General features: G+C 44.2%; 1 protein-coding gene across 5 annotated transcripts in view; it reads left to right on the top strand.

Annotated features, from left to right (window-relative positions):
• The first annotated feature begins 751 nt into the window (after window positions 1-751).
• itga6 (integrin subunit alpha 6) overlaps window positions 752-11101 on the top strand; it is a 96655-nt gene continuing 86305 nt past the window's right edge. For 2 of the 5 annotated variants that reach the window (XM_062969182.1, XM_062969185.1), the window contains exon 1: window positions 752-1020. In XM_062969182.1, coding sequence (XP_062825252.1) covers window positions 860-1020 — 161 coding nt within the window. In that variant the 5' untranslated portion in view covers window positions 752-859. The remainder of the gene's footprint in view (window positions 1021-11101) is intronic. The other 3 variants (XM_062969181.1, XM_062969184.1, XM_062969183.1) reach the window with 2 other exon arrangements.

Raw genomic sequence — 11101 nt, 5'->3', positions numbered from 1 at the left:
GGAGTCTACGGACAACGCCGGCTCTTCGGCTTAGAAATGGAGATGAGCACCAACCTCCAGAGTCAGACACTTAATGTCTGGGGAAAACTTTGACCCTTGACCTTAACTACCACCAATTCCTCAATACTTTATTTCCCAGACCACCAGACTTCGCCACAGCAACGCGTGGCCGGGCACAGCTAGTAGTATAATATAGTAATATATAATGCTAATATTGTGCTATGCTAATCATATAATATATTGTATGTACATACAACTTGTAAGCCGCTCTGAGTCCCCTTCGGGGTGAGAGATGGTGAGGTATAAATGTAGTAAGTAAATAAATAAGTAATTGTTGCCGGGGCGGGGGGGGGGGGGGGGTTGCACTACAAATAAGACATGTGCAGTGAGCATAGGAATTTGTTCGGGTTTTTTTTCCAAATGATAATTCGGCCCCTCAACAATCTGAGGGTCCATGAATTGGCCCTTCACTTAAAAAGTTTGAGGACCCCTGTTCTAGGCAGATATAGCCAGTCATTATGAGCACAGTAGTAGTAGTTGATTCCCGTCCACATCGGAGCTGCAAAGGGGCTTTTGCTCTCCCTCCTGGAAACCCCAAGGTGGGGCTGCGGCTGCCCTGGGATCCGTCCCTGGAGGCGCGCCGACCCGGCAGGGGAGCCGCCTGACTCACGTGGGCTGCTCCGGAGTCCGAGGCGAGGTTTGAGGGGGCGGCGCCTGTCTGTCGGGGCGGAGCTCTGCCTCCTCGTCACTCGGTGCGAGTCTCTGGAGAGAACAAGGGGCTCATTCAGAGGGAGGGAGCCAGCGGGGAGCCTGTGGCCTCTTCTCCGCGGGACCCCGGCCCTTGCAGGGACCTCCAGCCATGCTGCCCCCGCCCGCGCTGTACCTGTTCCTCCTGCCGGGGCTGACGCTCGCCTTCAACCTGGACGTCGGCAACGTGGTCCTGTGGAGCGGCGAGCCCGGCAGCCTCTTCGGCTTCTCCCTGGCCATGCACCGGCAGCTGGAGCCGCAGGAGAGGAGGCTGTGAGTGTAGAGAGATACATCTCTGTGTGTTTGTGCGCGTCTCTAGGCTGCTTGGCTGGACCTCGATTCCAGCTAGAGGCTGTAAACTCAGAGCTCGGCTGCCCAGTTTGGCGTGGCTTGCGGTGGCCATTTGTAGCTCGCTCTCTCTCTCTCTTACCTGATCCGTTTTAGGCTGGATCGACTTTGAACACGAGTTTTTCCCTATGCTTTGAATCAACCCCGCCAAGGCTGGTTGGGGAGTTTTTCTGGGCTTCAAAAAGGCTGGCGTTTTTTGAGGGCTCGGCTTGTGCTTTTCCTGCAGGGTTGTACTGGATCGTTCTTGAGGTCTCTGTGAGTGTAGGCTTGTGCCCGCTTCGGAGGCGCGCTTTTGGAAACTTGGGCTCCGAACTCCTTTGGCCTTTTCCACTTCTGGGAAGGGAGGTGTGGACGGAGGGAAGGGGGGAGGCTGGACCCACTTCCGCCTGAGTGGGGCCCCGATCCCTGCCCTCCAACACCTGGAAGTCGCGGTTAAGGGTTTGGCTGCGTCTGTTTTGATTCCTGAACCCTCGGAGAAACCACCTGTTTGCAGGCGCATGCTCAGATCGAGAGAAAAAAGAGGAGAAATGGAAGCAAATAATCACGCAGACGGGACGGAGAGCTATGACCCCCCATCTGCGCTGACAATTTAGTGCAGTTTCAACCCGCTATTGAGGAAAGTGCAGATGATTCCATCGTTCGAGGCTTAGGTGGTAATTCCACAAACCATTGGTGCGCATTTTTTTTTCTTCCGCACGCGTTGTGAGGAGTGTGTTGTCTGGCCACTAGCTAACATCGAACTGGATTAAACGCTCAGTGTAGATGTTACAGAAATCCATGTGCGGTGAAAACGTTTTTTCCGGAAGTGCTACCTGATTTCAATCCCACAGGCGTCGCAGGGATTGACGCATATCGCGCCATATTAAAAAAACAACAACAACAGACCTCACAACCTCTGAGGCCCTTTCCACACAATTCCCACATTTTCTGCTTTGAACTGGAATATATGGCAGCGTAGACTCAGAAAACTCCGTTCCAAGCAGATATTGTGGGATTTTCTGCCTTGATATCTGGCTGTGTGGAAGGGCCCTGTGGGGTTTTCTTTTTCGTATCAGGAGCAACCGGAGTTGCTTCTGGAGTGAGAGAATTGGCCGTCTGCATTCTGGAGTGAGAGAATTGGCCGTCTGCAAGGATGTTGCCCAGGGGACGCCCGGATGTTTTTTTGATGTTTTTACCATCCTTGTGGGAGGCTTCTCTCATGTCCCCGCATGGAGCTGGAGCTGATAGAGGGAGCTCATCCGCGCTCTCTCCAGGTGGGATTCGAACCTGGCAGCTTTCAGGTCAGCAACCCAACCTTCAAGTCACGAGGCTTTTATCCCCTAGGCCACCGGAGGCTCCTTGCCCTGAGGATGCCTTCCATAGATGCAGGCGAAACGTCATGAGAGAATGCTTCTGGGACATGGCCATACTCACAGCAACCCAACAACAAAAAAGATTCGGAAGCAGATTCAAAACACAACAAAACAGCCCAGCCCGCTAGGTTTGGCATCCGTGATCCCTGCTAACCAAGAATGCAGGAGTTCCGGGGTGTGCCTGTATGTGTGTTGGGTGTGTGTTGTGTGGGCAGAGCAACACAAGCAGCCTCTCCCGAAGGGAAGGCGAGCCTCGCAGGTCAGCTCAGCAACCCAGCGCCAAAAGGTGGCCTGAAAACAAGCCAGTGAGGTGGTTGTCCTGGAAGGGAAGCAACTTGAAAAGACAAGATGCCAAGGTGGAGGGGCGCTAGTCAGTAGGGTAGCCAGGATTTTGTTTTGGAGGGGGGGGGGTTGAGTCTGGGTGAGACAGGATCTACCCTAGCAAACCTTTTGTATTGTTATCCCAATACCCCCATGCATATGGGATATATTGAGCATGGTGATCAGATCATGATATGAATAAACATAATAGTTTAAATAATAAATGTAAGGCCTTCTTGCGGATCACCCTGAGAATTTCGGTCCTGGCTCTAGTGGAATGTGTTGGCTTTGAAGATGAAACAGGGGGGGGGGGGAAGAAGAAGAACCCTTTCCTTCTCTTTGGTGTATTCACATAAGGTTTTCTTGAGCAACCAGGAGGCACTGTGCCCCTCCAGACAGGCCTTATATCCCAGGATCTGGTCCCAGGTTTCTGCTTTCAACTGGATTGTATTAGTCTGCACTGCCAGATAATCTGGGATAAACAGATCCTGGGATACAGAGCCCCTCTGACTTCAATTTCTTTTCATCATGTTGCTGATTTATGTACTTCATTCCAGGGAGGGTTTTAAACGTGTTGTAGCAGAAATTCTGTAGCAGGAGGCTCTCATAACAATCCTGTTAGGAAAGTTATAAAGTGAAACACCAGACATGGGCAAACTTTGGCCCTCCAGGTGTTTTGGACTTCAGTTCCCACAATTCCTAACAATCGGTAAAACTGTGTTGCTGTGAGTTTTCCGGGATGTATAGCCATGTTTCAGAAGCATTCTCTGTTGATGTTTCGCCCACCTGTTGCATGCCATAGATGTGGACAGAACGTCAGGAGTGAATGTTTCTGGAACATGTCCATACAACATGAAAAATTCACAGCAACCCAGTAATTCCGGCCATGAAAACCTTCGACAAGCCGGTAAACTGGTTGGGATTTCAAGTCCAAAACACCTGGAGGGCCAAAGTTTGTCCATGCCTTGTCTGCACAGCAGAATGAATGCAGCTTAAGGCATCCTATCTGCATGTTTCAAACTACATTCATACTCATGCAGCCTTTCCTAGTTTTCATGTCTTCTTCCTCATTAACATGCCGTGGTTGTTAAAGTGGCATCCAGTTGCATTCATTCTACAGCAGTGGTTCTCAACCTGTGGGTCTCCAGATGTTTTGGCCTTCAACTCCCAGAAATCCTAACAGCTGGTAAACTGGTTGGGATTCTGGGAGTTGTGGTCCAGAATACCTAGGGACCCACAGGTTGAGAACCACTGTTCTACAGGGTAGACATTGGGCCACTTGGTAGGGATGACTTTGAAGCTGTCTCTACACTGTAAGATCAATGCAGTTTGACATTACTTTTAACTGCTATTGAATTCTGGGACTTGTAGTTTGGTAGGGGGCACCAACACTCTGGCAGGAAAGGCTGAATATCTTGCAAATATACAACTCCCATGATTCCATAGCAGTGGGTTAAACTGTGAAACTGGCCGGGATTTCTGGGAATTGTAGGCCAGATATTTTGTAAAAGTTACGGACCTTGAGGTATTGTGTAGTTTCTTTGCTGGGCATTTTCTCCTGATGTTTTGCTAGCATCTGTGGCTGGCATCTTCAGAGGACCTTGGCATATTCAATGGGTTTTGGTTGGACCCAATAGAGATGCTTCATAACAGTACACTTGATGAGAATATCTGTTTTCCCTCCAACTGTTGTGGTTGCAGCTAAACCCAGGAGGAACAGAGCAGTCCGAGGGAGGTACAGATACTGTTTCTGCTTGTCAAAGTGTCCTTGGGTTAAAACTCTAGAAGCTTCATCTCCACTAAACCCAACATCAATCAGGATGAAGACCTCTTTGCCCAACCAACTTCTGTCCTATTCATACAGATTAGTGGTTCTCAACCTGCGGGTCCCCAGGTGTTTTGGTCTACAACTCCCAGAAATCCCAGCCAGTTTACCAGCTGTTGGGATTTCTGGGAGTTGAAGGCCAAAACATTTGGGGATTCACAGGTTGAGAAACACTGATACAGACCTTCCTTATATAAATTGCATAGTGAAGATATTCCTGATGCTAAACAAGTTGGGTTAGAAAGATTATTTATGAGAGTTACTTCCGATCTTTCCTCCAAAGTACTCAAGATGTTGTGTATCAGTAGTTCTCAACCTGTGGGTCCCCAGATGTTTTGGCCTTCCAACTCGCAGAGATCCCTCACAGCTGGTAAACTGGCTAGGATTTTTGGAAGTTGTAGGCCAAAACACCTGGGGACCCACAGGTTGAAGAACCACTGTTGTACATAGTTTTCTCCCTTGATCCTACAACAAGGATGTGGAAGACATTGAAGTGAGCGGCTAAGAGTAGAAAGCATCTCTCACCATTGGGTAGTACTAGGGTCAAAGGTCACAGTGTGTTGGACTTCAGAGATCTGGGCTCAAGTTCCCACTGACTGACTCATGGAACTTACTGGGCAGCCTTGAGCCAATCACTCATGTTCAGACTGACCTGCCTTAAAGGGAGGTTGTTGCAAAGATAAAGCAACTGGGGCGGAAGAGAGCTGTGTATGTTGCCTTGAGCTCATGGGAAGGAAAGCATTTGATCAAAATCATTAGTATACAGAGGAGTAATAGATAATATTCAGTTCATTCCATAGGAGAAACTCATGCTTTTCTTTGTCCTGGAGGCTTGGGTGAGCTGCCACAAGTGTGAACATGTGCTTCCTCTGGGTGCGGCTGACTCATGCCACTCCTGGCTTCTACCCAACAGTTATCAACTTGCCTTTGGACTGTGGATTTAATTTTTTTCTAGTAACTTTCCTTTTCTGTGGGTATACATGCCAGGGGAGGTGCCAAAACAGAGACTGGACAACTGCAATCCTCCAGATGAGCTGCGCTTAATGTCATCCCTCACCACTGGGCAGGCTGGTCTTGTGAGGTTGTCCTAGCAATGTCTGGAGAGAGGCACAGGTTCCCCAGACTGACTCAAAGAGTATGCGTCCAACTATGCCAGTGGATCATTTATTTCAATTTAACACACCCATTTGCTAGTTAAATCCATGACAATAAATGGAATTCACCCAAATAATTACTTGCATTTGGGATAAGAACAGTGGGCTTGAGGTAATGTATAATAATGCTAGATTCATTTGCAGGAACTTCTCTATTCTCTTGAAGGGATGGGCAACCTGGCAGCCTCCAGATTTGTTGGAGTACATCTTCCTCAACTCCTAACTTGTATGGACTGGGATGATAACAGGTGTTATTTAAAAATCTATGAGAGAAACATGTTTGCCTGCTCTAACTGAACGATTGCCAGTCTAGTGTCATCTTAAATCTGTCGTGGCATGTGTTTATCTGATCTAGAGGCCTCTTCATCCTATATAACAAATACTATCATAAATTGGTAGTGGGGTGTACAGATGGATATGGTGGCAGTTGGAGAGTAAACTGTGATATCAGAAGAAAATGTAATTTAAGGACTTTATTATATGTGCAATAGTTACCCAGTAGGTTAATGTTGGTTGTTTCTATATAAAAGACTGTTACATATTTGCCACTATCTGAATAGCTATCATTTTACCCAGGATGTGTGCTGTGTAATACAGGGTAAGTCAACATTTATGAATGAAGAAAGGATGTTATTGCCCTGTGCTGATATGTTGTAATGAGGACACCAACACTGTATTTATAGCTGTATATTGCACTAGCTTTTCCCGGCCACGTGTGACTGTGGCTTATGGGAATAATTTTTTGGCCAGGTGGAATAGCAGTGGATAGCCTTGCAGCCTCAAAGCCTGGTCGTTTTCTGGAGTAGTTGGAGTAGCACCCTCAATCAAAGAGCCGCTTCGAAGCCTGGCTACTTCCTTAGTAGGGGAATCCTTGTTTGGCCAGCTTGAACTGCACTGAATAATCTTGCAGCTTAAAAGCCTGGCCCCTTTCTACATAGGGCATCCTTGCTAGGCCAGGTTGAATGGGATGGAGTAGCCTCGTGGCTTCAAATCCTGGGGGTTTTCTATCTAGGGGAAATCTTGGTTGACCAGGTTGAATAGCACTGAATAACCTTGCTGCTTGCAAGCCTGGCCGCTTTCTACCTTGCGGAATCCTTGGTTGGCCAGTTTGAATAGCAATTAATAGCCTCGGTGTGGCAGGTATGAATGCTGCAATTAGCCACCTTGATTAGCATTTAATGGCCTTGCAGCTTCAAAGCCTGTTTGCTTCCTGCCTGCGATAATCCTTTGTTGGGAAGTGTTAGCTGGTCCTGAGTGTTTCCTTTCTGGAATTCCCAATTTCCCTGCTTTCAGAGTGTTGCTCTTTATTTATTGCCGCGGTTTTAGAGATTATATTGTTTTGTATTATTATACCACAGTAATTATTTCATATTACAGTAGAGTCTCACTTACCCAACATTTGCTTATCCAATGTTCTGGATTATCCAATGCAGTCGGCCATGTTTTCAATACATTGTGATGTTTTGGTGCTAAATTCATAAATATAGTAATTACTACATAGCATTACTGCGCATTGAACTACTTTTTCTGTCAAATTTGTGGTATAACATGATGTTTTGGTGCTTAATTTGTAAAATCATAATGTAATTTGACGTTTAATAGACTTTTCCTTAATCCCTTCTTATTATCCAACATTCGCTTATTCAACGTTCTGCCCCCGGGGTGTGTATGTTGGATAAGTGAGATTCTATTGTGTATTTATAATCTTATATTATCTGCTTAGAACTGGATTATATGAGGCTCCTTCTACACACCTGTATAAAATGCACACTGAAGTGGATTATATGGACTCAAGATAATCCAGTTCAAAGCAGATAATATAAGATTATAAATGGGTAATATGTGGAAGGGCCTTGAGTCTACACTGCCATATAATCCTGTTCAAATCAGATAATCTGTATTTTATAGGCAGTGTGGAAGAGGCCTGATTGAAGCGGCCCTGGGTGCCATTAAATAGCTGAGTGGGTTGCTAGGAGACAAAGTGGGTAGAGCTTAGCCTTCTAACTGGCAGCAATGGGAAAAAAACAATTATTCCTCTCCCTCTAATTAGAACTTTATTTTTCTTGTTTTTTTTAATGTCTAAACACAGTAGGGATGACCATGTCTTTTGTGGCCAAATTTCGTGTGTTTTGGGTGTGTAGTTTCGCTGTTTACTTTAAGTTAGAAATGGTCAGAACATTTTTTTAATATATAGATTGCACTGTTCCTTTAAAAATAGCATATATGGTAGTTACAAGCAAGTAATAACGGCCAATAGTTCTCTTCTTTTTTAACTCATCTTTGGATAGCATCTGATAATAAAACTGGATTAAAATCAATTCCTATCTTGGTTTGACATGATCAGCTTTGTCTTTGCCTGAAGACCTTTATATTGTATGGGTGTATGTAGTGACAAACGCCCCTTACAAGGTAGTGTCAAAAGTCAAACATACCAAGTTGTCTCCAAACCTATGTCTTCCAGATCTGTTGAATGAGAGCTTCCATAATGTTCTAAGTCCATGCAGTCCAGCTGGAGATATGAAAGCTTGTAAAAAAACTAGAAAAGGTTGCTGTGAGTTTTCTGGGCTGCATGGCCATGTTCCGGAAACATTTTCTCCTGACGTTTCACCCACATCTATGGCAGGGATCATCAGAGGTTGTTACGTTTGTTGGATCCACTTCTGGGTGAAACACCAGGAGAAAATGCTTCTAGAACATGGCCATACAACCCAGAAAACTCTCAGCAACCCAGTGAGTCTGGCCATGAAAGCCTTCGACAACACATTGAAAAGGTTGGCCAGAGTAACATCTCACACATCCCCATGGCTTGAACTCTTCTGCAGATCTCTCTGTGGATTTTGTTTGTGTGTTTTTAGAAAGCTGATGGAAACTATTTAGACAAGTATAATGACTGGGTTAATTGCATAGGAATTGGACTATCCTTATTTACCAAAATATGTGTCTGGAGGATATTCAGATGAAGTTTCTGAAGGGTTTTAAATAAGCCTGGCTAGACTTATTTTTTTGCCTCAAAAGCTAGGCAGTAGGCAAATCCAAAGATTAAGTACATTAGCATCTGCACACTGGCTATCCACCCCTCATCTTTCACATTTTCCATGCACAGACATGCTGGATCTGGTAGCTAATGGATTCTGAGAACCTTCCTATCTTGAAGTTTAAATGTGGTTGTAACCAGAAAGCAGAATCCCACCCCTATGATCTCATTGGCAATATGGGAAGTAATCCTGACTTACCTCATTGGATTGTTGTAAAGATTACATCTAGTAGTTGACAGCAGTTAACAACAAATTAACAATGCAATGCGAAAGTGCTTAGAGCTTAATGTTGTTAGCTCCAAGCAGATGTCAGAAACGGTGTTTCCAGGTTCATAAGAAAGTAGAGAATATTTAATTGTTAGGTTGTTACTGAGTGGTTTTTGCAGTCTTGCCATTAATTCATAGCATATCATTTCATATACTTCTTTAAGTCTTCTCTTTGAATGCATGAATTAATACAGTTTTATTCCACATTAACTGCCATGGTTTTATGCTATGGAATCATGGGAATCATGATTATTTAGCCGTCTCTGTTGAAGAGTGCTTATGCCTCATCAAATTACAACTTCATAGCATTGAGACATAGCAGTTAAAGTAGTATCAAACTGCATTAATGCTACAGTGTAAGTGTACCCTTTATAACCATTTTTGGTAATTTTTTTGGAGAAGTTACAAAAAAAAACCCTGGTTTATTTATATAATTTATATGCTTTCCATCATGTGTTATATTGTAAACTATGAGCCTAATTGGTTATTGCAAATTAGTGTTTATTCTTCAGCATTTCTATCACAGCTCAATAACAGGTTGCAGTTCATGGTATCCTCATAATAATTATATGAGTTTTTTTAATGTGTCAGAAGCGACTTGAGAGCATACTGTGTGAGAGAATTGGCAGTCTACAAAGAGAGGCGTTGCCCAGGGGATGCCCGGATATGTTACTATCCTTCTGGGAGGCTTCTCTCATGTCCTCGCAAGCTAGAGCTGACAGATGGGAACTCACCCCATTTTGTGGATTCGAACCAGCAGCCTTCAGGTTAGCAACCCAACTTGCAGATCGGCAGTCCAGCCGGCACAAGGCTCCATTGTACGAGATGAGAAAAGCAAGGAATCCGTGATTTTCCAATGGTTCCCCAAAGGAATTGAATGTGCCCTTTCCCCCTCTTCCTTCAAAATCTAAAACTCTTTTTCTTCTTCCCATTGACAGATGGTAAGGAGAAGGTGGACTGGGATCTGCTGGTAGATCTTTGGGTTATTTGCAGAAGATTAGCAAAGGCTTGAGGCTTCCAGTGATTGAACAGTAGCAACAACTACAACTCCTAAATTGGGCTTCTGATATCATAAATATGTGGGGAGAAATAGGAACAGATTTTGTGTAACAAGATTTGTGCAGCCGCTCCAGCTTTGGAATTCAGTATAAATTCCTGGGTTGATCATGTGCTCAGAGGCACCTGCTCTGCAATCGCATGCCCCCCTGCCTGAACCACAGTATGCATCTGTTTCCACCACGTTTCTAGTGGAAAATAAATTAGATATTTTAAGTCTAAAGTCTGCCCATCTGGATACATTCCCTTCTTCAATCTTATATTATTCAAGGTCACATTTATTCTCTGGACCCAGTGTACTAACTAATAACAGAAAGTGTTCCCTATGAACTATTTGCTGAAATTAGAAGACATTTTTGTCAGCATATTTATTTGTATGTCTATACACACAAAACGCTAAGGTTCTGTAGGCACATTTATATTATTTTGTTTGTTTTTTTCCTAAATGACTTGCTTGTAGCTCTGATGTAAGCAGAGAAAGAAAGAAGTAGGAAAGGTCTAAAGCTTTTAGTTATTATTAAGCTAAAATGTCTAATTCAGTTAGATACAGTGTTTATTCTTTATGTGTCCCTTCAATACATCTCTGACTTAGGATGACCCTATCACAGGTCTTTTTTGACAGCATTTGTTCATACGGTTGCCTTTGCCATCCTCTGAGGCTGAGAGAATGTCATGCCCAAAGTCACTGAGGGGCTTTCCTTTCTATGGGCAAGTGGATATTTGAACAATCGTTTCCAGAATTGCAGTCCAATGTTCAAACCATCACACCATGCTGGTTTATGAGAGGAAAAAATGTAAAGTATTAAGTTCATGCTAAATTGCCGTCTAGGTTTCACTTAAAAGACTCCAGAATGAAGCTAGAAAATGCTATCCATTATTTCATTCTCCCCTCCTTAATTCCTGTAATTGTTTAGCCTTCAATTTACACAAATTTCTGATGTTCTTTCTGGAATTTTAAATGTATTATAGATATAAAAATGTACAGCTTCAGTAAAA

The sequence above is a fragment of the Anolis carolinensis genome, chromosome 1 (genome assembly GCF_035594765.1).
Source record: "Anolis carolinensis isolate JA03-04 chromosome 1, rAnoCar3.1.pri, whole genome shotgun sequence".
NCBI lineage: Eukaryota > Metazoa > Chordata > Lepidosauria > Squamata > Dactyloidae > Anolis > Anolis carolinensis.
The sequence above is the reverse complement of the archived record's forward strand: the minus strand, read 5'-3'. Positions and strand labels throughout refer to the sequence as shown.